At 41.4% G+C, this 27,371-nt stretch overlaps 1 protein-coding gene across 6 annotated transcripts in view; it reads left to right on the top strand.

The window, feature by feature from the left end:
- The window catches only part of FGD3 (FYVE, RhoGEF and PH domain containing 3), a 100,522-nt gene that overhangs the window by 40,109 nt on the left and 33,042 nt on the right, over positions 1-27,371 (top strand). For 5 of the 6 annotated variants that reach the window (XR_005258354.1, XM_038148833.1, XM_038148830.1 and 2 more), the window contains 6 exons: positions 9,106-9,276; positions 13,637-13,805; positions 14,718-15,315; positions 22,784-22,873; positions 24,046-24,182; positions 25,473-25,629. Coding sequence is in view for 5 of the 6 variants with exons in the window: in XM_038148833.1 (XP_038004761.1) it covers positions 9,106-9,276; positions 13,637-13,805; positions 14,718-15,315; positions 22,784-22,873; positions 24,046-24,182; positions 25,473-25,629 (1,322 nt within the window). In the remaining variant the exon portion in view is untranslated. Of the gene's footprint in view, positions 1-45; positions 6,358-9,105; positions 9,277-13,636; positions 13,806-14,717; positions 15,316-22,783; positions 22,874-24,045; positions 24,183-25,472; positions 25,630-27,371 lie in introns of those variants that run through there. The other variant, XM_038148834.1, reaches the window with a different exon arrangement.

Here is a 27,371-nt window from a genome sequence, read left to right as displayed (position 1 = left end):
TGAAATTAAGAACATGAAGCATTTTTTGGCATGGTTTTGAATGAAGGCTGGAATTTGCTCATAGGACTCGATTGGGCTGTTTCTCATCATTTTGTCTTTTAAATCACTGGAAGGCGGGCAGTGTAATGTTTTTTTCTGTTTGGAGAACAGAGAAACTCTTCCCGCAACTCACCAGTTCTGAGAATTGGAGATCTGCCATCTTTCTCTTTGTTCTTGGGAGAGAATCCCAAGGACAGTAAATCACACAGCTGCAGGTAACCTGAAAGGAACAAATTTAGATGGCTTTGGCTGCAGTAATTTGTTTGTAGAATAAATCTCTTTGGGTTTGCATAGTAATGGATCTCTCTGGTGTTGCAATTCCTGTGTTAAAGTAGTACAAATGTGAAGTTGCAGGTATATTATTAGGCTGAAGTAGTTCATGATTTGCAAAATCAGTGCAAATATTAATTGGGACTCTTTCATCATGATGAAAAGCCTTTTACTTGTCGGGGAAAAAGAAAAAAGCAAATCCTGTGCTCTTCTAAGAGGAAAGCCTCAGGAATGCTGAATAAAGATTCTGCCTGCATCCCTTCATCAGGATCCAGTATGTGCATCTTAGAAGGAGGGTCATCCGGTGGGGGCATCTTAGAGATGGCATAGACATCTGACATCAGTGAGGGCTCTGAGGCAAACAGGCAAAATGCTAGCTTCATCTTTGAAAATCTGTGGTGAAAATGCATTTGTAGCTGCAGTTACACACTGCACCTCATGCTCAGCTGCCTTTGGCTGATCTCTGAGGACACTGTAGAGAGATCAATTTGATATGGGGTGTTCCCTTCTGGGACACCTGGAGTTGTCCATGGGTAAGCATCCCTGTGTCATGGAGGAAGCAGCCAGACTAAATCTGGAGACCAGAGATAAACCAAGTTAATTACCAGACACATGAGATGCAAAGCGAGTTTGAATGGGGAAGAGGCAGGAGGAGGAAAAGTTATGTTGAAATGCTGCTGCTGTGCTGAAAGACCCCACAGTGGTGGTGTGTGGGACTTGTCCTGTAAGTCAGAGAAATGCCTTTGCTTATGCTCTTCTGGCTAGAATGAGAAAAAATGAGGGTGAAATTATGGTGAGAAATACTTCACTATAACTAAAATTTCCTTAGAGAGAGTTCTAGCCTGTTTCAAGTGCTTACTTTATTTTTTACTATGTGCATGTTATCTGCCCAATATTCAATCCTGAACTCAGGAAAAAATTAGAGAAAGGCCCACTATCTTCCATCTTCAATTAATCCTTTTGCAAAAGAGAAATTCAAAGCAAAACACACTCTTATGAATTAATGAATTCTGGGTTTCATGTTAGTTATAATGAAATATATGAATGAAAACCAATTCCCCTTTCCCCTTCTAAATTAAGCACATGCAACAACTTAAGATGGACCTTGATATCTGGACCTTGGCATCTGCACCTTGGCTAATGCAGGAATTGAGTCTTGAAATCTACTGCTGAAGTTAAACTAAGTTGCTTTGCATTTCATCACACAAAAGTAGGACAAGATTTGTATGTGCCAAAGAAATGAGTCTGGCTGCTCATCCCTTCTTGCCTCCATTTCTCTAGTAGAGGAACAGTGTTTGACAGTCCCATATGATGGCTGAATCTCCTGATGTGTGCAGCATTCTGGCAGGGCTTTTGTCTCCTTCAATGTCATGGACACCTACCCCAGGCTTCTTCTCCTTTTCTTTGTCACTCTTTATGCCTCAGTCTTTATGTCATCTTACCTGCTTTTCTTACTAGATGGAAGAGTCTCAGGGGTTTTTCTCTTCTACCTTTGATCTTGTGTCACAGAAAGTAACTGTGGTGATTATTTTAGCCTAATTAAACCATTTCCCTATTTGAGGGGAAAAATCAGCTAAATGCTTCCTCCAGAATATACTTTGTTAGATCATAAGTGTTTGTAACTGCCTTTCGGTTATGGGGATTTGATGTTCAGTATCCTCTAGCATCTATTTTCTGTAGGTCAATATGAAGAGCAGGCCAAATGTAAATACTGAGAAGACTATAGCTATAAATGCAGGAATTTGCTTACCAATGAATAGTCTCCAGCCCTAGACAGAGACATTAATCATGTTTTTTTCAAATTGGAAACCTGTTTCCTGTGTGGGAATGTCACTGGACGTTTGAAATCATAATGCCAAAGTTTCAGGGACCAGATCTGTAAAGATATGCCCAAATTCTGAGGTATGATAGAAATGCTAATGCAAAAGTTACTGATGAGCATCTGTGTCCAAGTCAACTGAGAGATGAAACCTAAGGCCAAACTGATACTCTCCAGAGGGATACAAATATAAACAAAATATGAAAGAATAACTTTGGTGCAAGTTTGTCACAGAATAGCATGGAAGAACTTGAGAGTCGCCATTTAGGTGGGTGTCAGTCTCTTCTCCCAGGAAGCAAGTGACAGGACAAGATGAAACAGCCCCAGGTTGTGCCAGGGGAGTTTAGGTTGGATATTAGGGAAAATTTCTTCACTGAAAAGGAAGTCAAGCCCAGCACAGGCTTCCCAGGACAGTGATGGAGCGCTCAAAAAGTGGAAGTCTTAAAAAATAGTCAAAAAAATGAGTAGAGGTGACACTTGGGGGACATGGTTTAGTGGTGAACATGCAGATAATTGGGGGATTGATGGTTCAACCTGGTGCTCTTAGAAATCTTTTCCAATCTTAACAAGTCTGTGATCCTGTAATACTATGGAGAAGCACACAATGTTGATATTGGTTCAGGACATTTACTGTAGTTCATTATCACACTCAGCAGCACTGCAGACACAGATGTAGAAATTACAATATTTGCATTAAACCACATGAACATCTATGACTACTTAAAAAAATCTCCCAGGCCCCCATAAAATCCATCAGTCCTCATCTACTCTCCAGCAGAGTTTAAATTATAATCACTTAGAAGTTTATTAGCAAAGAAATAATTACATGTGTAGTTTTCCACTCTTGGGACTTGCATCCATCTAGTGCTTTGATAACAGTGATGCACAGTGAGGAGCTGCTTCCCCACAGCACCTCCTTCTCTGCAGGAGATTGTCAGCCTGGTCTTGTCCCTGGAGTACCAGCTGGATGAGCCAGGTGCCTTCTTACAGAGAAGTTTCAGTACAACTGTCATTTGGGGCTGACTCCTGTGGCTGAAGGGAGTCTGCTGCTGAGCAGCAGACTGCATGTCCTCAGTCTGTGTGGATGTTAACACAGGACTCAATTAAAACACAGTCAGTAAAAACACAAGACCTTTTTTTTTTTAACTTTGTACCAATAAGCCCAGGAGCTGAAGGTAAGTTCTTGCTAACTGCAGTACCACATCCTGTTTCAAACAGGAAAGAAAAATATTTTTGGTTTGGGGCTTTATTGTGCCTGTTGTTAGTTCTGGAGGAGAATATATTCTGTGGTGCTTTTTCTTTCTCATTTTCCTTTTGAGCGAATTTATTCTGTTCTCAGTATGGCTTTTCTGGTTGTTGCTTCCACTCCTCAGGCCCCCTTGGAATCCCTAGGGTTGGAAGCTGGTCCTTCTTCCCATTCAGTTGATGTGTTTTTCCCCTTCACTCATTTTTTTGACAGAATTTGCTTGGCAGCCTGCTACAAAATAAAAATAAAATAAGAAATACCACTTTCATTCTTTACTAGGGAAAGATGACCTTCCATACAGTTAATGATAGATTCTGATTTTTGTTCTGGAAAGGGGTTTAAATTTTCTCTGTGGTAACTTAGTGGCAAGTTGAGTTGATCCTGTATTACATCTCAAAAGATGGTATCATTGCCACTGTGGTAGAATTGATGGGGCATATTTGACTGGCCTTGGAAGGATCCTTGCTTTGTGCTGTCTGTGGGGGATGTAGTGGCCAGCTGCACTCAGAGCAACATAAAACACTTAAAAGTAGAGTGCTTGATTTTTTTGTCTGTTTTCTTTCCTTGTCCCAGTGTAAAATTGTATGTAATGACTTTATAGCAGCAGGATTTCTGAGATGTGCTTGTATTTTTGCCTTTTCTTTACCTTGTCATTGGGTAAGTATGAAGATTTTGTCAGGAATTTCGTTTCCACATCTGTGTTAAGTAGTGATGCAATAAAGAATTAGGTGTGGAAGCTTCTCATTTTTGTCACTCAGAAATCTTCTCCTGACCACTGTAATTACATAAATGTAATGTAAACACTTAAAAATCAATTTATAGACAGTTTTCAATAGCAGTTTGCCAGCTAACTCATGTCTGAGGGAAAGGCCCTAGTGCCCAAGCTGCCCTTGCAATGGTGGGGGGCCAGAGAGCCTGTACTGACACTGCATTCCTGTTTCGTGTAGAACTAACAGTGCCAGCAGTGTTTCTAGCTGGAGAAATGTGAGTCTGGAGTGTGAAGTTTTTTAATTTACATGCAAGATAGAAAATGGGGACTGTGCTGTAGTACCCTGTCTAGGGAACATTGAGTGGGACAAGGAGTATACTTTATTGTTGTGAGGAAAGGGCTGATGAGGGTCTGTTGAAAAGCTAATTCTTCAAATGAACGTATACCAGATTAAATGTGTAATGAAAATTCTGTAATGGTTTCTTTAAAGCAGTTGTGGAGAAATCCCTTGCTGCAGGATCAAATGTGAAATGTCCCAGAGGCAGAGGAGTGTTGGAAAAGCTTTGCACACGTACCTGGGTTATGTGCTGTTCTGGATAGGGCAATAAAAACAAGATTGCAATGACAGATACAGAGACTGCACTGAGTGTGTAAAAGAGATTTTTACTCTATGTATGTAAAAACCTGTTCAAGAAGAAGTCAGAGCTGAAAATTCCTTAGGAATATGCCTGCTGTGATTTAGATGATGAGAGATGTAAGGTGTGTGCCAGTGCTGGTAAAGCACAGCCTTTATTTGGATTAGCTTGCAGGAATACACCATAGGAGAATCTAATGAGAATAAAGGTGGGGTATTTTGATCCAGGCTTATGGAAGATACAATGACAATGATGTTCAGTGGTGACTCTCGAGATGCTATGAAACATCTGTTAGAGAAAGCATTCTCACCTAAGGCAGTTAAAATTAGTCAGAACAGGATAAAAGTACACCAAATCCCAAATTCCCAAATACTGGTGTTAAAGGTCTAGGGAAACTATTGGTCCTTCTTGTGCTTTACATGCACAAATTTGTTAATTTCAGCAATGTGATTGTTTCACAAAAAACTTTTTTTGTGTCTGTATTTCTGTGGTGCTGTGAGATGAACTGAATAGACCAGATTTCTGGCAGCCCTGCTCAGACTGAGCAATTTGTCAGGGTTTGTCAGGTTTGTGTTTTTTGTAAGAACTCAAAGCAGCAGCCCCTCTGTGGCTCCTCAGAGATGGAGTCTGCCCTGCAATGCAGCATTCATTCAAAAATTTTAGATTTTGCTTCATCCTTTATCATTTCCCACGGAGATTGTGATGGGAGAGCAGGATAGGGGAAGAAGAAGCTTTGAACATTTTCAAGACATTTGATGTAAATCTTTTAGCAAGCTCCATCCCATGCTGGTAGAATTGCATTTATTGTCACTTTTGTGGTCCCTCATTATTGCCACTTTTTGTGGTCCCTCATTTCCCTTCTCAGACTGTGAAGCAGACTGAGAGTTTGCATGCTGAGAACTGTGTTTTTGTTTGTTTCCATGACATTATTGTTGTTACTGACTGTTCTTGTATTAATATCAAACTATATTTAAGCAAAAAAAAAAACTCTATAAAAATATGAATGCCTACAAAAAGAGCTGGAGAGGGACTTTTTACAAGGGTATGTAGTGATAGAACAAGGGCGAATGGCTTCAAACTAAAAGAGCTTAGGTTTAGGTTGGATGTTAGGAAGAAATTCTTCTCTGTAAGGTTGGTAAAGTCCAGGCTGCCAAGAGAAGTGCTGGCTGTTCCATCTCCAGAAGTGTCCAAGACCAGGCTGGATGGTACTCTGAGCAACCTGGTCTTGTGGAAAGGGATTGGAACAAGATGGTTTTTGTTTAAGGTGCCTTCTGCTCCAAAGCATTCTGAGTATCTCTGATTCTATGATCTAGCTTTCTCTTTTCTATTTCAGAAGATTCAGGCTTCTAAACAATCCACATCCTTTGTGTATTGCCTTTCAGATGGTTTGAAACTCAAACCTAGCAGTAATCTCCTGTGACTTGTGCTTAGCACAGCTCCTCCATGGGCATTTGCTACGTTTATATGCTTTGACTCACCAACCGCAGTGGTGGTCGGAAGTGAGCTGGGGGAGGTCAGTTCCTGTGAACATGGCATTTAACCCATGAAATGAGAGCTGCAGCAGGAGCTGTTCTTCCTTCTTTTTAGTTGTCTTACAGCTTAAGTAAGAAAAAATGTGTGAGTCTCTGCTGAAGCACAAGTAAGTGATATGCCTCTCTTTTGGTGGGGAATTGCAGTCCATGCCAGATTCTTGCTTGCTTTGGAACATAATGTTTGTTTGATTGCAGCTGTTTCTGAAAGCTTATGGTGGTAACTTTGCTATCACTCTTTTTGCTGAATTTGATGTTTTGGAATGCCTGAAAAATGTAAGGTAATTGTTGTCAGTGTCACTGAGCTGGGTTATGTAGCAGGGCTGTACAGCCCCAGCACAAACACTGCCTTAAATGCCTGCCGAGGTCTCAGCTTGGCCGTGGACAGGAGGAAGAGATGAGCTTTAAGTAGGTTTGAGGAAAATGCTGGAGCTAATAAAGCGGCATAAGAGGAAGAATTTATGTGTGAATTTATAAAATAAGGGTCAAAACTCCCTACTTCGCAGTACTGTAATAGCTCATAAGAGGTTTTAACCTTGACAAAATGGGTGTCTGTGGTGCCACACATTTGAAACCAATGACAGAACCACTAGCTTTTGTTTTCAGTATAAATGTAAGGTGGCTCACAGCAATGAATCCCAGGAGGAAAGAAACAGGAATTGGGATTTAATTCCTTTTGAAATTTCACAAAATGATACCAACAGGATAGTCGTTTTTTTGGGGCAGTGGTTGAAAAAGAATGGGGAATGCTTAGGGTAACTGGTACAAGTCAGCATGGGGTAGCTGGGCTCAGCTTAGGATGTCCAGTTGGGGATCTCCTAGGGATGTAGTGCCTGAGGGCAGGAGAAGCTGTGGCTGTCCTGCTTCAGTGACTGTGGGGGAGTGTGAACGTGTCTGACATCTACCAGGAATTCAGTGCTTTGCCAGAGCTGAAACCAGTGCTGTTCTTGTGTTATCACAAAACAGAGCACAGGTTAGAGGGGTCTTCTCATATTTTCTAGAGCTACGGTAGGTGCAGAAATTTGTTCACTGAGGAATTGGATCACTGAAGCAGTTTTAAAGAACATACAACACTGCTAGATTGCATTCCAGTCACATGCTGGTGAATACCTGCTGAAATATTTGGCTCTGTTTTCTGCATGCTGCCCTTTTAATTTTGTCAAATTCAGGCTTTTCCCCTGTGCACTGTTTTAATTTCTGGCTGTGTTGAGCTACTGCTCATAAGGAAGTCCTAGTCCTTCCCCTTAAAATCTGACCTGTGGCAGCACTGCTACTGTCACAGGGGGCTTTTGGTATCTAGAGCCAAGCCATCAGCATAAATTCTGTCAGTGATGATGTGTTTGCAGTAATCTATTAATCTGCTCTAATAATCCTCTGTTTTCGCCACATTTTTCTGTTAAATGAAATTATATTTGAATAGAACTTAATACTTATAATTTCCTGGTTTTAGCTGGAAGGATGTTTTAATAGCTGGTCTCAAATCTGCTGAAAAGAAGTTATTTGTGGTAGAAATGCTAATGAAGCTTCAACCAGCAGCAACTGGCAGCCATACATGGGGAATTCAGGGTTTGTATATTTGGGTGGCAGAGATCAGTAAGTAGATTTGTGCCATCTGAATCTATTTTTGACAACAAAATCTGCAGTCTGCATGGCTCAGACTCCAGGAGCTTTATTCAAAAGGTCACATCCTGATTGAATACCATTAATATAAATCCAGGAAAATTTAGTTTATGTGAATGGGAGTGTTTTTCCTTTCAGGTTTTTGATCTTAATAGGAATCTGGGTGAAAGTAGGTTGCATTTTTGAAGCTAAAGCCATGTTGTTGAAGACATCACAGAAAGGCAAAGACTGTTTTTTCACCTTTAGGTGAATCCTTTCTATGTGATGTAGGCTACCCTCCACTCTGGTGAGATTCTGGTAAATTCAACTAGTCCATTTCAAAACAGTAATAGGGAGAGAATGTTTGTCATGTTTTCTTTGCCCTTTTTAATGCATTTATGTCAAATTTCTAAATTTGATGTGTTTTTCATTTCTGAGTACTGCCAGAACCCCGTATATTTACATGTTCAAAAGCAGCAACTTTAAACCACATTCCTTTTCGAATTCTTTTTTAACCTTCTTATGACACACTGTCAGAAAAGCTGACATGAGGGTTTTATGTAGCCTTGCCACAAGTCCAAAAACACTCCAAATCAAATACTGCAGGGTCCATGATGGTTTGTTTTCCAAGTCTTCACAGAATTGAATCAAGAATGTAAAATGAAAGACCAACAGTCACACTAATCACTTCTTTCTCTCTGTTGCCAATGGATTGTATCTTAACGGCATCTTCTACACTGGAGCTTTTGCAGGCATGTTAATCTTTTATATAAGGAGGAGTAATAAATAACTTGAGTGATTAAATCTGAGGAAATGGCACTTGTACCATTCCCACCATGTGGAACATATTTCTGAATCATCCTAATACAGTTGTATTTTATCAAGTAACAGAACAATATATGCTACAACACTTGTATTTCTGTTTGGAGAAATAATTTTGAAATGCTTTTAAACTTTTTATATTTGCTCTTTTATTCTGGGTGTCTGTGATAAAGAAGTAAATAATAATTAAAGACAGGATTGTGGAAATTCTGTCTGTCTTACCAGTCAGGCAGTTTAACAGCATTATTATCGCTGGTATATTGATTGTAATAACTTGTAAGTGAATGTCTCACCCTTCTCCTTCCCCCTTCGCTTCTTCAGGAACTTGGATGAGTGATATACTTCCAGAAGTAGCACAAATTTTCTTCAGGATCAATAGAACAAATACTAACTTACTTCCTTCCATCCTTCCTTCCATCCTTCCTTCCTTCCTTCAGGTTGCCCTTGTTCTCCTTTTCAAATCAAGTGTCACATTGACACCAGTCCCGTGTTGGAAGCATGTGGGGACCTGCAGCACATCAGCTCAGTGCAATGTCTCCATCAGGCTGGAAGGAAGCCCAAAACAAAAACTGCACTGGCCAAAATGCATCCTCTACAGAAGCCCCAAGGTAAGTGGCTTTGTCCTTCTAAAAATTGTACAAGTTTCTATTGCACAGGAAGTATAATATTTTAAAATTATTGTTTCAATTTGAGTCACAGCAAAACGGTTACTTTTACATTGTAATGTATAGCTGGTATCATTTTATTATCTTCATTTTCAAATGTTAGATAACCACTTAGAGAAGCCTTTAAGAAGAAATTGATTCAGCAATAACCAATTACTTAACTTGTCACTTAATATTTCTTGTCCTGTTGGTATGCCTCATGCAGCTGTGAAGTGTAAGTTGAATTTAACAACATTGTTTATATTTTTGATAAATTTTTAGAAGTATTTTAGATAATAATATCTTATTGTTAAAACATGGTCTGTTTTCCATTTATTGTAAGAACTATGTATGGCAACAGGAAATGCCTAAATAGAACAAATGTGTTTTGAAAATATGAAGTAGAAGCTAAACCAATCACCTGTGGGTTGTGGTACTTCCACAGAACCACCAGCTAATAATCAAATAGGTGGCAAACCCAAAATATGATGGAAGATGAGCCAGGAAGTAGTGTGTTCCAGCTGGTCTCCAGTTGCTCTTCAGAAGCCTGATCTCCCCAGGCTTCTGAATTCTACAAAAAAGATTGCAGGAAATTTCTTGAAAGAGTAGAAATTGTTTTCATGTTTCTTCATCAGTGAAATGACATGTGTTCTGTCTTTGTAATGCCAGCTTGCCAAGAGTCCTACTCTCACCACCCCATGCTTTGTAGAATTGATTACACTTATGTATGTAATGGGTGCTTGCCTCAACGGAATTGGGGATGCAAAAAGCATGGAGCTTGAGAGGTGTTTGGAACAAAGGAAGCTAAGCCTCAAGAAGATACTAAGTTCATAAACCAAAATGTTTACAAGATATGGGTCCATGTGCTAGATGGTCATTGTCATCTGAAAAAGAAATTTTTGTGTTGTACACACTAAGCCATTGCACTACCACCCCATCCCAATTAAAATATCTATACAAAAGCAATTCAGCCTTAAACAACAACAAAGAAAGCATTGTATTTTCTGCTTCTGGAAGTAAACCTTAAACATTAAGTTAATATACTACTTCATGCTTGAAACATCTCACAAGGTCTGTGTCTTTATGGAGCTTTCACCTAGAGGTCTTGGTAGCCCAAGTTTAATTAGTGGTTGTTCCATGAATGTTGTTATTACTGGCAACAAAAAGGAATGGCGAAAAGTGTCTGTTCAGTGAGAACTGGAATGAATTCATCTGGTGCAAATACTTAACTGTTGTATTCATGGGCACTGATTTCCAATCACTGAGGATGTAAACTATTTTTTCTATGTGTGTATTTCAGAAAGTTGGAGGGGCCCTAGTTAGCTTGATTCAAAGCCATGAGCTGCTGTGTAAAACCTACAGGAGAAGGAGGAATGAGGAGATACCTTTAGAGCATGTGGCTTCAGCCTTCAGGCAGCACCTGAAAGTGCTTTGTAATGTTGGTATCTTCCATGTAGCAAACTTCTAGTTTTAATTAGAGCCAAAGAATCACAGTTTGGGTGGAAAGGGAAACAACTTACCTTGTTCCATCCCCTGCTATAGGCAGGGATGTATTCCACTAGACCGGGTTGTTCCAAGCTGTGTCCAACCTGGCTTGGACACTTCCAGGGATAGAGAGGCCACAACTTCTCTGGGCAAACTGTGCCGGGTCCTCACCATCCTCATGGGGAAGAATTAATTCCTAATATCCCATCCAACCCTGCTGTCAGTCAGGAAGCCATTCTGTCTTGTCCTGGTGCTCCAGGCCCTTGTCCAAAGTCTCTCTCCAGTTTTCTTGGATCCCCTTTAGGCACTTGAAGGGGCTCTAAGCTCTTCCTGGAGCCTTCTCTTCCCCAGGCTGAACACCCTGCCAGCTCTCTCAGCCCATCTCCAGAGCAGAGAGGCTGCAGCCCTTGCAGCACCTCTGTGGCCTCCTCTGGACTGGTTGCAACCTCTCAACATCATTCTTGTTTTAGGGGCCCCAGAGCTGCAGGTGGGGTCTCACCAGAATGGAGCAGAGGCAGAGAATCTGCATTACCTGCTGCTCATGCTATAGGTCGGGATACAGTCCAGGACACAGCAAGGTTCTGGCCTGTCAGTGCATGTGCTCAGGTCATGTGAAACATCTTGACAACTACACCCCAAAGTGCTTCTCCCTGGGGCTAATCTTGATCCATTCTCCACCCAGTCTGCATCTGGGATTGCCCTGACCCAGGTGCACTTGGCCTTGAACCAAGGTGGACTTGAACATCTGGTGTGGCTGAAATTTTTCTTGCTAAGTAGTCCTTGGTAGGGTTAGTGGCTTTGCCTCCATGTTGAAGTCTTCATTTCTCAACAGTACTTCAGTAGGTAAAAATTCAGAATTAACAAAAGTGTTTTCCTGCTTCCTTTTGTTCCAGTGCAGAGTGTGTTGTCTGAGGTGATTCAGATGAATCCACTAACATGAAAGACATCAAATGTTTACATGGACAGCACTGAGACCTAGTGTAAATGCTTTGATATTATTGTAAAACCTTTGGGTGTATGGATCAGGGCCAGCTTTGGAGGCCTGATGGGGTATGTGGGGTAGGTTCTGACATGTCTGCCTGCTGCACTACACACCCTCTGTAAGGAGCACAGAGCTTGTCTTTGGTAGATGGGCCAGATGGCTGTGTGGATACTTGTTTTTAGGTGGTTTTTAATTTTTACATGGAGAAACACGGCCAGATGCTCACTGGTCACATGGTGTGCACTTGAAAACCTGGTGAACAAAACACAGATCTTCACCATCCCATTTATATGCAAGAAGATTTTATTTTCCTGTTCCCTGTTATTCCTGTATAAGATAGGGCTTGTAGAGGTCTTTTCAGAATTGGACTTAACCATCTTTATTTTACGATAGGAATTTCAGATAGTTTTGGAGACTCAGCAAATCAGTCCTCTTATAGGAAGTGTCTTCTTAAAGCTCAAATCCTTAAAAAATTTAATTTTATTCTTTCATGCTGAAATAAACTCAGTAATGTAGGAAGTTTAAAATCTGACCTATACGTAGAACTCCAAAATGCTTTAACACCTCTTCATCCCTGACCTCAGACACTGTCTGGCTACGGACTACTATTGCAGCTGCCCATCCGCTGGAGCGGGACAGACATCTGAGCTGCTGTGGATCTTAGAACAGATGCAGAGTCTTCTGCAAGGAAGGGACAATTGGAATTGACTTCTTGAGTGCATATGCCTCTTTTTATCCTCCTAAAGCAAGTAACCCTGGCATTACATTCAGAACAGTTGTTAACTCAAGCCCCATTACAATGCTGATCACATGTCTCAGCTGGATGATCAGTGTCAGAAATGGTTGAAAGAAACTGTTTTCAAAAATGTTTTTAATACAACATGTAGTTAGAATTTCCTCATTTAATGTGTCGACTCATTGGATAATCTAGATTGGAGGGCATACTTGGCAGTCCTACTCCATGCAGTATGTGCTTTGGGAACAATCCCACAGTCAGTTTTCCTGCCTTCCAATGTCAGTTCTTCCTATGGGAGTTTTTTTCCCTATATGAAACCACGACAGCATGGGAACCTGTTGCCATGAGTTACTGCCTGTATATGATAAATCATTTACTCTGCAACCAATGGAAGATCTGAATACCTTTTTAGAATGACATTACATTTTAATGCCATTTTAAAAAAATACTGTCTTAAACTTTGTACCTTGGCTTCCTTGTGAGTCCTGAAGCAGAATGTGAGTGTTCTTACAATACTTGTGTTATTTATACCATATGCAACACAACATAGAACCAAAAGAGGAAGGAAATTTGTGAAGACTAGTACACCACAGAAGAGAGGGGGGAGGGAGAATGAGAGGAAGAAAAGCCATTATATTCAGCCTGTGGCATTTTGGACCAAGTAAACGCAAGGCACTGAAATCCATGCTGGGGTTGGGTTTTGAGGGTTTATTTTGGGATGTGGTTCATCCCTCTAGCTTTTTTTCCCCAATATAAGGCATTCAATGGGGTGCCAGAATTTTGAGAAGTCATGGAAGGGGAAGCTCATTAGTGTGATTGAGATGGCAAGCAAACTTGCAAACTGAAGTGTAAGCTGTGCATCCTGTTTGGTAATGAGGAAGCAGTGCAGTGCTGCAAGCCACTCGGTTTGTTAGCATGGCTAAATCAGCTGTAGAAACACAAAATACTGTCATTTTTCTTTAGCAGCTTGCTTTGGTGTAAAGCAGTACTTCAGGACTGCCCCTGTGCTGCTCATAAGAAATGAGGAAAGAATGCATACCTCTTGGTCTGGATCTTGTTCCCCGTTTAGGATAAAGAAGATGGAGACTTACCCTCCTGTTTTTTCCCTTCTCTTTCATTAGTACCTCCTAAGCCTGTCCATCTCAAACCTGGGCAGGAAAGAATTCCTCCTGCACCATCTCGGCCTTTGCCAGCTGATCCCAAGTCATCAAGAAGCTTAGCACCTGGAGAGGAAGAAATACCAATATCAGCAGGAGTCAACACGCTCATTGAGAAATTTGAAAGTATTAGGTAAATATGGCTTTGCCAGATCTGCTCTCCTCTCCCTTTTCTGCATTTTTGACTTAGAATATAATAGTAGAAAACATTAACTATAATGATCCCCTGGAAAGTCCTCTTGGAATGTTTTCTACTGGAAGTGCAAAGTTTCACTGAGGACAAAGCATATTTTTAATAAAAGCAGCAAATTTTAGTTTGTAACACACAGTCATGCTTAAGGAGCTTAAGACCTGCTGGATTTGGTAAGATTCTAACAGAGGCAAGTAGCCCACTAGTCTGCTTTCGGTAAGTTGGCTAGATGTGGGAATTGCATCATAGGAATATATATTTTGCTGTAAAACCAGCTCATTTTACAAACACATGAGAACTTTTCCTGAAGAACAAATCTGCCTGATGGAGCTAAGTGATGGTTTTTTTTCCACAAAGAGGGAGATGCAGACAGGCATTGTACTGTGCCTTGGAGTGTTATCAGCTGGGTGGACCTGGTGTCTTTCAAAAAGGAAAAGTAGTGCTTTCTCATGCTTCAGTACATCCTCTCTGGCAGAAAATACCTTGCCAAAAGGGCTTGGTTCTGTTGAAGAATGAGAGTTTCTGTTTAAATGAGCCCAGAACCAATTGCTTCTTTTTAAAGGCGATTTCGTCTTCTCCAAACCCTCAAACCAGACTGTTCTTCAAGGTGACATGGAAAGCACTGAAGCCCAGGATTCTGGTGGTGCCATTTCAGTAGAATGTAGGGGTGATGTTTTTTCGCTGGGTGTTGTTGGATGATCATTATTATTGCAATGCGCATACTCTTGCCTTCTGGGATTGTCAGTGGAGTGCAAGAAATACAAATTGAATCAAATGGCAATCACACCCTCTCTTTCAGGGCACTTGTGCAACCTGAGTATTAATATGACTGTGGTGCTTTCTCTTTACCCACAGGCAACCTGTACATATTCTTCAAAGAAACCAGCTAAATTTAGCTCTTAAAATGGAACCTGGCCTGGACTCATCCAAGCAGACAAGCTTGTGTGACCGTGACACAGTGGCTTCCAGTGACTCTTCCACAAATTACAAAACTGAATTGGATGAAACTGAGCCCAACATACCATGCAGCACGGATCTAACTAACACAGACATAATGAAAATTAAAGAGCTGAGCATAGGTGATAACAAAAACCATGAAGACTGTAGTGCTGTGACTGTGAGCAAAGAGTCCCAAGAGGAGCTTGGCAATAAAGACTCAACTGCAGAACTGAATGGGAGTGGTAAAATTCCCAACAGAGACAGTGGCATTGACAGTCCTTCTTGTAGTGTGGCTGGGGAAACATTCCCCAGTGAAGAAGGGGCAGAGCAGAAGAAGCCCAGCATGGCTGGGAACCCAGGAGAGGTGGAACCTGACAGAAAGGGCACCAAACCTTCCTCTGTGGAGCAGAAGAGAGACTCCACACAGGATGACGACAGTGACATTGATGAAGGAAGCAGTGAGGAGCAAGAGATAGCAGAAGTTCTAAAGTTAGAATATTTGGATGTGAACAAGGTAAGAAAGTTTGTTCGTTGCTGTCGAGTGCTCAGAAACCAGTTCCTGACACTTGCATCACTTTAATACATTGTTTGGATAATTTGTTTGGTTGGTTTTTCATCAAAGGATCATGATAGTCAGTATTATTTCCTGCTTTATGCAGGTTCTAACTTATTCCTGACCTAGATAGTGTTATAGAAAGGTTCCCAGCTTGCTTCAAAAGGTTTAATATAAGAGAATCCATCACAGCGAGAGGTTAGCTGTTAAAATTCAAATACTTTTGTAGGTCAAGACTCCTACCTTGTGTTTGTTGCTTGGGTTTGTCTAGATTCAGCTTGTTAGGGCATGTTCTTTTCCATGGAGTTTTGTGTTATTCAGAGAGTTAATTGAATAGTGCATCTTGCAGGTTCAGGACCTTGCATCTGAGTAGAATGGGCAGGATCAGAATCTTGTCTTACACAAAATTTAGAGTGTTTTTTTACAGAAACCTGTGCTTTTGTTGGTGTGACCACTTCTTGAGTGCGAAGAAGTTGTTTTAATAGTAGTTATGTCAAATTACTTTTCAGGAAACTGTAGCTAGAAAAGCAATTTTTCTTTGATTCCAGATTAATGTAGTCCAGGCTGTTGTGTGTTTGCAGCAGCTATGTAAGATTATTGACAGATTCCTTTGATTATCAGCTTATCAAGACAGTTATTTTTAGAAATAGTGCTGTTGAAAGGGATTAGATTTTTCCAGAAAAACAGAACAGAATATTGCAAAATATCTGCAAAATATTCCACTTTTTGCACTTTTTGTTTGGTGACTCTTTTTGTTTGTATTTGCAAGTGTTTGGGTTTGTTAGGGTATTTTCCCCCCCAAGCCATGATGACAGTAAAGTTAATATGTGGGATTTTTGTGTTTTAAAGAATATGATGAGCAGCTGCAGCTAATGATCTGTAGCTAGTGAAGTGTAGTGTCCACACCTCAGTTTTTACAAATCGGGTGGTTCTGTTGAAATCACCAAGTATATAATGATTTGTGTCAGTCAAGGGCTTGTCCCTTGGGAAATGTGGACATTAAAATGCATTTCTTAGTTTCTAGGTCAATCATGTGGTATAAATAAAAGAATGATGAAAACGGCATGTAAGTTCTGTACCTCAGAGCTTGACAAGTGTGTTTATATCTACATACACACGGTGACATATTTCAATTGTTTTATGTTCATAATGTGCATGTTTGTGCATGTGTGCCACTGAAATATTATTTAAAAGATATGTTATTAGTTGCAACAGGCCAGCAAGAAAGCCTAGAACTGTAGAATTTCCTGAGTTGGTAGGAACCCATAACAATCATCAAAGACCAAATCCTGGAAAATAATATATTACTTTTAAAAATCTTTAATCTGGTAATTAAATGTACAGTTTGGGCTAGGAATGCTGTATCAAACCAACTGTGACAATCCCAAGCTGAACCCTTTACCATATGATTAAGAAGTGCTTTGTTGACAAATACCACTATTTCGTACGACGTCAATGATTTGATGGCTGGTTTTGAGTCTTGTTCCTTAGGTTATATGTCCATATAGTAGGAAATAAGGATGACAAAACACAAAGTTATGAGGCTGTAATTCTCTGGAGCTCACCTGGTGAATTTATGAGAGGTATCTACAGAAGAAAACTAGTTTGCTTTGATTTTTTTATATTCCTACTGAGGTGCATTTATGTGATGCACTGCAGGTTTTCCCATGCAGCTTGAGTTGATTTCCCCTTCCAAAAGGCAGTTTTGAGGCTCACCAAGCTACTCTAAGTTGCCTGGTTTTTGCAGTCGCATAGAGGAAAAAGGCTGAGAGAGCAGCTACCTCTTCTTCAGTGTAAAGATTGTGCCCTCTTCTGGGGACACATTGGGTGAAGCCAATTTCTGTGTCAAGTGTCCACATAAAATCACAGAATCATTATGGTTGGAAAAGACTTCCAAGATCATTGAGTCCAACCGCTGCTCTGACAGGTCCACCACTACACTGTGTCTCTAAGAACCACATTTGCCTGTTTTTTGAACATTTACATGGGTCGTGACTCCACCACTTCCCTGGGCAGCCTCTTCCAATGCCTGACCCCTCAGTGAAGAAACTTTTTCCTAATATCCAATCTAAACCTCCCCTGGCATAACTTGAGGTCATTTCTTGCTCCCCCCTTTGATTCTATTGCAGATTTGGGGCACTATGGACTCAGGGTTAGAGTGAAAGGCCATAGCATCCAGCAAGGAGAGCTAATGTGATTCAAAGTTGACTTGTTCCATGGTTATTCTTAAACTGGAATTTCACATCACCCTTGACAAAACTGTTAATTTTCCTGCTTGAAGGAAGAGAGAATTCAGTTGGCATCAGCTGCTGGCTTGGGAGCTGGGGAGCCCTCATATCCTTCAAAAAGCTTTAATTTGGGAAAGCATTTTTCCTGCATTCCCCCTCCTACCCTATACCAGGCTTTGCAGCTACACCATGAAAGTAACCAGTGGTCTCATTAAATATAAAAGCTGTTATAGTTGGGGGAGGAGCATAAGTACAGCTGCAGAGTGATTTAATGATGGCTCAGTAAACTCCTAAGACATCGGTATAAGTGAAGATCATGAATTCTTTTCTACTTCAGATACCTCTTTATCTTCCACCCACCCAAGCTTGCACACAGCTCATGGCTGGGGAAGCTAATCTTGCCTGATATGTGAGTGGTATTGTTTTATTTAGTCTAGGCTTAGCTATGCAGTGATTCTTTAGGAGTCTGCAGCAGTCTAACAGGGCTCACTATTAGCACAAATTATGTTTTAAAATCTCAGGAGTGACTTACTGGGATTTCCAGTTATCTTTTATCAAAATAAAAATGAACCAAGGGGAGGTTATTGGTTTTGATAATGTCTTAGAAAATGTCAGGAGCTCCAGGAAGTGATGCACATTAACCTGGATGGTTACAAAGATGGTTGCAAAGAAAAGAAGTGACATGAAAGTGAGACTGAAGGACTGTTTGCTCGAAGTCCAATGACTTCTGCTGACTGCCTGAGAGCCTGAGTAATGCTTCTGGGAAGGGTATCAGTGCTTCATAGGGGATTTTTTTAGGCATTTTTTCACTAAGAGTAATATAAGCTCATTTGTAATCACCGAAGAATGCTTTTCTCCCTCTGTCCTGCTTCCTGCTCTGTAAATAGTAACAATGGAGCCCCACTTTGGTCTCATGCATTCATGGACACATGCTTCCATTCTGCCTGTACGTGGCTGGAGTTTCACATCTGATTTCATTGTCCAGTGTTGTAAAATTTGGCCTGCAGTCCTGCTACTATGACCTTTGGGTGAAATTATCTCCATGTATATTCAGAAAGTCTGTATGTCAATGTTTTAGTCATAATGTTGGTTGAGAAAATTCAGATATGCCATCATCATCATATTTGATTTAAATATCTTAAGGGAATTGTGATTTCGGTGCAATAAAGACAACTAAGTATAGGATAACTTTTCCATATTGTTGTCGTGGTTTGAAAGGAAGTGAGTTTTTTGGGAGGTGGTAGTCAAACCAATAGGTGCTCATATGTGAATATTGGCACCTGGTTTGGCCACTGAGGATATGGATACGCCTCTGAGAACACAGGGGTTAAAAGCGAGGAACTCCCAGGAGAACTCTCTCTTGGTTCCGGTGGATGGAGAGGTCAGACCTGCCCTGCCCAGCTGCGGGCTGGGCGGGGGAGGGGAGAGGCCACGAGGCCGGAGGGAGGTAGGCCAGAGCCTTGGGCAGAGAAGGGAGGTGAAGGCCCCTGGCCCCGGCAGGACAAGAGTGAGTTCCCTACAGAGGTGGAAGGGTGGAAGAACTCTGTGAGTCATCAGGCGGCCCCCTTTCCCAAGGGTGGAAGGAACTCTGAGAGGCATCGGGCAGCCCCCTTCCCAGGAGGGAGACATAGATGGAGAGAGAGAGAGAGAGCCTGTGCCACCTTGAAATTTGATAGCACTGGCCTGGCCGGGAAGGAGAAGGGGGGGGCGGCAAGAAGAGTGCCCAGCAGGGCCAGCGTGGGAGTTCTGGACAAGTAGAGACTGTGATTTTAACCCTTCTATGGGATGATAGAAACCTTGCAAATGCTGATCCTCTGGGAGCTGAATGAGAAGAGAGATAGGGATGAAATAGGAGGAAATGGGCAAGTGTGATGCAAGTTGGGCAAGTGAAGAATGACCTAGAGAAGTTGAGAAGAATTCTAGGTGGGAGGAGATGATGGAGTGGCCTTTGGCTGGACTTTTCTTGTATGGCCATGGACAGAACCATTTTTCCTGTAATACAGAGAGTGCATTTTAGGGGGAGGCGATGACTTGGTGCTGAAGGAGTGATGTGAGCAGAGACGATGGGTGAGGAGGGTGGTGGTGCCCTCAATTTTCAGTGGAGAGGAAGAGCTTTGCTCTCAAGACCCCTCGGCCCCAGGGGGTGAAATTTGGGGGGGACTAGTGTCCCAAAAACTGAGAGACTGTCGTTTTTCTCCTGGAACTGGGCAAAGCATCCTTGAAAAGAGAACCCTAAAAGCAGCTCTGGTCCATGTGCAGTGGTGAGAGCACTGAACATGGAAGGAAGAAGTCATGAAGGCGGTGCTGAGTGACGTGGAAACACAAAAGGACTCGGCTGTGTTTCCAGGGGAAGCCTGTGGTGCAAGAGGGACTCCTCTCTCCTTGATGAAATGAGAGGTGATTGTCTGAAGGGTGGAGATGGACTGAGAGCTGATTATCTGAAGGGTGATGATTGGGTAAAAATCTAAGGTTTTGTTTTATGCTGTGGGAAATTGAGTGGGGGGAGGAGAAACATTTTGAAAGGTTTCCATTTTGCTCTGTGTGTTCATTTTATTATAGTTGTAAGGTAATAAAGTTTTTTTTCCTCCTTTGTTCACAAGTAGAGGCCTGCTTTGCTCTGTTTCTGATCGCATCTCACAGCAGATACCAGGGAGAATATGTTTTCATGGGGGCACTGGCATTGTGCCAGTGCCAAACCATGCAATTGTTTTCAGCATTGTTGAGTAGGAAGTTGTCTATAATCTTTCTGGGACTTTTTGTGGTCTTTACAGGGCTGACTGGTGGGGTTTTGAAGCATAAACATGTATGATTTTAACCTAAGCTCTATCCCAGCAGCTCTCTTGCAAGATTTGCTGAAAGCCCTATCTGAGACAGATGCTGACTGAATGTAGTTGTGCACACCCATTGTACGAAAAATGGTTGCTGCAAGATTTGAGGTGCAAATGCATTCCAAGTATGAATCTGACCTTTATGAGAAACTGGTTCTGTTTGATTTCAGGCTGTTTTTTCTTTTTATTTAAAATGTTTTATGGACAGTTGCAGCTGAAAATGAATTTTTGAATCTTTCACAAAGAAGAGAAAGTGCATCATGCTGCTTCGAGCACTGGAGTGAACTTTCTGTGTTGTGAAGTCAACACCTCCCTCTTCAGTTTTCTCATCTTTCTTGTCATCCCACCAGCCACTCTGTTCCGTCCAGCCTTTGCAGTAGGTGTAAGGTTCTAGGGAATGACTGCAACAGAGATGCTGTGGCTGTGGTGAGCAGTCACCCAGCAAGAGCACTGCGCAAAGCAGAGCATAATCTCAGTTTGCAGGTTTGTTTTACTTTTCGTTTAGAAACATGGACCATGAAATATCTTGCTCCTAGTGAACTGAATGATGGCTCAGGCTTTGTTAAAGCTGTCCCACCATGGCACAAAATGAAGTTAGAAGAATGGGACTGCCTCACGTTTAATTAATCTACAATTTCATTTAAAATGTTATGCCCATTGAAAGGCAAATATGTTGCAAATTTGTCTGAACAATGTGCCTGTCTCTCTGCCTAGCAGAGAGAGCAACTGAAGATAGTCACTCTGTAAAACTGAGCTCAAGCTGAGTCTATTCAGCTCTTGTTTGGTATTTAAGCAGATGTCAGCAAGGTTTCTTGAAATATAAACTGAATTGCAGATGGTGAAAGTCAGGAGTTTAAAAAGTGCCTGTGCTATGTAAAGATTTACTTCTGAGTACAGATTTATTTGGCTGAAAATAAGTATTTTTCCAATTCTGAATTCAAACAACTCAAAGGATGCTCTTGGTGGCTGGCATGCCAGCTGGTTACATCAGTGCCTTTCATTTGAGCACTCCTTTGTGCCCAGCAACACCAGCAGATAAATTCTTTCTCAGTGAGAGATCATTGTAGTTACTGGGTTTGACTGGCCAGCAGGGCACTTCAGTGTAAACTGTAATAAGATGTATTTGCTTGGAACAATTTCAAAACTTATTGTGCTGTGGGTTTTTGGTCTTTTTTTTTTTTTTTTTTCACTTCCCCTAAATATTAATACATAGTGAACAGAGCAGGATGTTGTGTAGCATGTTGACAGACTATAAAAGAGTATTTGAATTGACTTGGAATAATTTGAGAGGCAGGGCAGAGAGAGTCCATGTCAAAACTTGACTCATGGCATGTTTGCCTGTCTTCAGATTTGTGCCTGGAAATAGAGGGATTGCTTCAAAGGAAGCAGCCCCTGAAGGAGCAGCTTGGTGATTTTATTTAATGCCCTTCAGTTTTCCCATAGAAATAGTGATTAATTGCACCCAGTCAGTGTTCTCCATTCCAGGAATCGTTAATGCACCTCTTACCTTCATTGCATTTGTCTTTTTTTCTGGATTCAGCCCAGTATAGTTTCCCTACATTTGATCGTCCTTGCTGCCCATTTTCCTTGCTTGTATTCCTACAACACAAGCTAGCCAATGCTCTGTTCTGGACTGGTTTCATGATATGTAGGCATGGTGCTTAAAGTCTAACACTTTAAAAGATTGTTGGAAAGCTCAAGCCTGTATTCTAGTAATTCAGGTATTTTTAAGCACTTAGTGAGTGAAGGGTCTATGTAGCTTTTGGCTGAACAGTGCCTGAAGTCAGTGCTTTAGAACTGTATTTAGAGCTTTTAAGCAGTCTTTTTTTTTTTTTTTTTTTTTTTTAATGAGCTTAATGAAAGGTTTCACTGAGTAATTTGGGTTACCTTGCTGAAAATCTGAAAATTCTTAGAAATATGCCATAGAGAGTAATGCTGTGCTGGCAAGGGTAGAAATCTGGCCAAACAGCCTGGTTACTAGTTTTCATTTTAGTTACAGGACCCGAGTCCAAAAAGGAGAACAGTTGATTTACAGTCTATTGCCTTATTTTTCAAATTAATTAGACTTATTTCCATGTTTAGAGGTTGTTTCTGGTTCTTTTTATAAAGCCATAATGATCTCAAGTGATGTCCTGACCAGCCACTGATTGCATTATTAATTGCTCTTTCAGAAAACAGCATTAAAATGTCTCTGGAGCAAAGTGATCTTTTGAGAGATGTGGAGCACATTCTGAAATGTATTAACCTCTTTCACTCCAGGCTCCTCTGCTGGTAGGATTTTGGCCACAGACAAAATGAAAAACAGAACAGTTAGTGGAACTTAGATGTGGAGGTGCAGATGGATTGTGTCATTCGTAACTTTTTTTTTTTCAGTGTACAGAGCCCCAAAAGCTATTCAACATCGCCAATGAGCTGCTCCACACAGAAGAAGCGTATGTTAAAAGACTCCATCTCTTGGACCAGGTAATTCCATTTTTAATTAACTCTCCTTTCTTTTCAGTGAGCAGCGATGATGTCTCCTGTCCATTTCCTAAGCTGTAGCTCAATACAAACGCTGTGTGTAGGTGGAAGATGGAGTTTGTTTGTCAGGCTGTGTGCTGTGGATCCTAGATGCGAGCTTTGAGCAAGAGGGTTCTCTGAAAGGAACCAGAGGATTGGGATAGCGGAAAAGGAAATAGGAAAGCAGCAGTCCAAGACACAGACACTGCCAGCATTTGGTTCCCCCCTGGGTGTATGGGGAGAGGAAATCACAGGGACAATGAAGGCACGTGCAAGAAGTTGAAGTTTTACTAAAATCAGGCCACATGTGTTAGCCCTGTGCCTAGAGCAAACTATTTTTTTACTGCTCTGTTTTGCAATTGTTGCCCATCATGTTTACGCATGGGAATGAAGTGAAAGTGGTGTGTTGAGTCTGAACTTTCTTCCCCATAGACTTTGAGTTGACTGTACACAATTCAGGCATTTCTATAATTATCTCTAAGAAAAAACCCATGAATGTGCAGGAAAGAAATAAAAATGAGGACAAGACACATTTCTATCAAGTGCTTTTTAAAAATGAGTAGAAGGAAAAAAAAAATAGAGAACTGTTACCTGGCAAGAAATGCTGTTAGAAGCTGTAACTTGGAGAATGCTTCACCCTACAACTCTTGGAGCTGTATGGAAGACTTACAGTGCTTGTATTAGATTAACAGAAACTGTTTCTAGACCATAGAAATCTAGGGAATGTCTTTCCCTTTTGTTCAGTATAGTGTAATTTTTCCTACTGAGAAAAACCCAATCACATTATTTATTTTGCTTTGTGTAAGTAGCAGCAAATGCTTTTCAGGGACTGGATGATCTCTGCAGCTTGCACTCCAATATAAGATGTCTGATCTTCTCAGTAATTTCAATCTTTTTTGAATTACAGCTTAGATTTTCCTAGTTTTTTCAATAGCCTACAGTGGTATATCTAACCCTGGGTGACAGTGGGCTTAAATTTTGTGAACCTCCTTAAGACTCCAAGGATTGGCTACCAGTGGTCAAAACCTGCAGCTCTGTTCTAAGCAGTCAGCTTTGCAAAATTGCAATCTAAAATCAGCATGTCTAGGACTGTTTTTCATTTAAAAATGTTGGTACTGTCTTGTTGCCTTCTGCAGGTTTTTTGCACTAAATTGTCTGAAGCAGGGATCTCATCTGAAGTGGTAACAGGCATCTTCTCAAATATTTCTTCCATCTATTGTTTCCATGGACAATTTCTTCTTCCTGAGCTCAAAACAAGAATTACACAAGAATGGTAGGTAGCTGTCATTACAATTATTTAAAAAATACATTTTCAAGAAACTGTAGCAACCATAAGGCCTAGTCTAATTCCAAATTTTTTATTGTTTAATGCAGTAGTTGCATTAGTTATTTACTAACTCTCAAACATTTCTGAAGTCTCTCAAACATTTCTGACTTAAGGAGTAGGCCTGAGCACTCAAAACTTCCAGAATACGTTGTGAGCAATTTTTAGTTGGAAGTATTACCAGAGCTGTTTCCTTACTGCATTCACACTCTCCTATTATTCCAGTACTATGAAATTACAGTACTAGGAAGGAATGAAATTGCTTCTTTTGGCCCCATAGCTGAAATAAATATGCTCAAATACCAATTAAAATTTGGCTACTATAAGAAGTCGAAGGTAGGACTTGTTGGTTTTAGAGGTCTTTTCCAAGCCTAATGATTCTGATTCTGTAAGCTGTAAATAAGGCAGAAATGCAGTGATGGGTAGAAAGGTTAATTATAAGTCAGATCTAGGAAACCCGATTTGAGGGGACACATTGGCTGCATGGTATCCTGCAGTGGCAGGTGCAGATAGTGCTGATCTTTCCAGGTACCCAGATTGATCAAGACAAGACCAGGGCTTGCCTCTCTCTTGGCTGAGTCCAGTCTTCACACATTCGTCAGTGACCAGGAGTAAATGAGTCTCAGCACCTCTGTGCCTGACTTGCACTTGCAGGGACAACTGTAAAATAGGGGAGGCAAACTGCAGAGTCTGGGAGTCAGAAGAGGATAGAAGCTTGTCAACTGGCTAAAGAGGGTCTTGCAGGCAGACTGGGAGAGAATGGCTGGCTCACTCCCTGGCCATGACTTAGGCAGAGAGAGATGTGTGGCTACTGCTGCTCCAGCCTGGGGTTACTAGCCCCTAGGAATTACCATGCTGAACTGAACCATCTCTTTGCATTAAAACCAATTCAGATGTTTGGCAGAGAGATTATTTTTAATAAGAGATTATTTTAATAACTAAAAGTTTCCCATAAGATTTTGTGTTGGGCAGAAGTTCTTTTAATGATGTGTAGTCAGTCTGCTTTTCACTGAAGACAGTGAGGGGAGAAATGTCATTCCTTGTACAACAGGATTCATGTTTAAAGTTTCATCTAGGATATTGCATAGATTACCTTAAACTAAACTTAACCTGTCTTGATTGCACATATGTGTAAGTGCTTGTGGGAGACAACTGTGGAAATCTTACAGCTGTGTTTTCTCTCTGAAGATACCATTCATTTCCAGAGATTTCAGTACTTACCTGCCCTCTTTACCATAGGAGCACCAACCCACGGCTGGGAGATATCCTGCAGAAACTTGCTCCTTTTCTGAAAATGTATGGAGAATATGTAAAGAACTTTGACAGAGCAATGGACATAGTGAACACATGTATGCAGCGGTCCTCGCCCTTCAAAGATGTTGTTCAGAATATACAGGTATGTTTTTAATTGGCATAATAGGACTTGGAGATTGTAATGGTTTAGGAATGATACTCCCCAGTTTAGAGACTCCAAAACCACACTGCTACTCCTTTGCTTTTCCCCTCTGCCCTTTTCCTCTCCTCCTGGAGCATCTGAAGAGGAGAGCTGGAGGCACAAAAGGCAAAAATCATGGGTTGAGGTAAGAACAATTTACTGGAACCACCAATGAGATAAGAAAACAAACAGTAAGAGCAACAATATTAATAATAAAAATAAAGGTGTACTAAAAAGAGAGTGCAGAGCTCAATCCAGCTGCAGCTACGTCACCTAATCCACTCCCTCCAGTCAGGACCAGCATCACTCAAACTGCTCCATGTGCCACACTTGCTCCACCGTAAGGAACCTTCTCTTCTGAAATGAGACCCTCTCTTCCAGCCTGGCAATGACCTGAGGTGTCATCCAATAACACTGGGGCCCTGGCCACACCCCTTCTGGCTGCTGGAAAAAATTAACTCTCTGCTGGCTAGAACCAGGAGTGAGAGATCCTCACTTAATTCAGTGTGTTTATTTGTTTCCCAGTTCATGACATACGTTGTCAAGATAATAAGACATACTAAAATTACACAATTTTAGTGGCATTCCTTTTTTTTCTCTTTTTCTGGTACACAGTTTTCATGCACAGCTTTTATTTCACTCAAGCCTTTTTTCTTTTTTTTTTAATATGGCTTTAAACTTACAGAGGGCAGGGTTAGATGGGATATTGGAAAGTAATTTTCCCCTGTGAGGGTGGTGAGGCCCTGGCACAGGCTGCCCAGAGAAGCTGTGGTTGCCCCTGGATCCCTGGAAGTGTTCAAGACGAGGCTTATGTGGGGCTTGGAGCAACTTGGGACAGTGGACAGGGGTTGGGCTGGATGGTCTTCAAGGTCCCTTCCAACCCAAACCATTGCATGATTCTGTGGTTTAAGAGGAGTATCAGATCACAGAATGAAACTTCACCCTTGGCCCTGTAATTCTGACTCTTTCAGATTTGTCTTCCTCATTTCTAACTTTATTTTTTTTTTAATAAATACAGTTATTTCAGAGGTGGGTGTGCTTAAGTTTGGATATGTCACTGACAGCATCTGCTGTTTGTCTGGTTTTCCTGAGGCTTCCAAAGTGGCAAGCAGCTCTCAGGATCACAGCTCCACAGGAGGATGCTTAACACGGATTTTCGTGTGTTTTCTCATAATTGCACAAAAAGCTGCGCAGGGAGAGGGGAAGGCTCCGGTTTTGCTGATGTATCCATAAAACTGCTCTATCCTGCTCATCTCCTGGGCCAGCTGAAGGGATGCAGGCTCCAGGACACTCATAAGCATCCCTGTGCCAGTCCTGGGAAGGCAGATACTGTCCTTTGGGAGGGGGGGACTGGCAAGGAGTGGGTTACGCTGAACAGGGAGCACAGCTGCCTGCCCTAAATGGGAGGACTGTGGCTGGGCCAGCTGTTGGGAATGAAGTAGTCCCCTAGCAAGCTGGGACAGGAAAGGCCCTGTGTGGAGGTTTAGGGCTGTGTCAGTGACTCAGACAGAAGTTTGGAGAAGCAAGGACTGGGGGAGGTCCTTTCCTGCCATGCTGCTGCTCCACAGGACCTTTTCTTACCCTTTTTCTGCCTGTACTCATCCTGCTCCCACTAAGGGCATGCACACCAGCACTGTGTTTTGCTGTCCTCAGCCTGTGGCAAGCCATGACTTTCCGCAGGGTAATCCATTTGGGACTGTTTT

Source organism: Motacilla alba, chromosome 12 (assembly GCF_015832195.1).
Source record: "Motacilla alba alba isolate MOTALB_02 chromosome 12, Motacilla_alba_V1.0_pri, whole genome shotgun sequence".
NCBI lineage: Eukaryota > Metazoa > Chordata > Aves > Passeriformes > Motacillidae > Motacilla > Motacilla alba.
The sequence above is the reverse complement of the archived record's forward strand: the minus strand, read 5'-3'. Positions and strand labels throughout refer to the sequence as shown.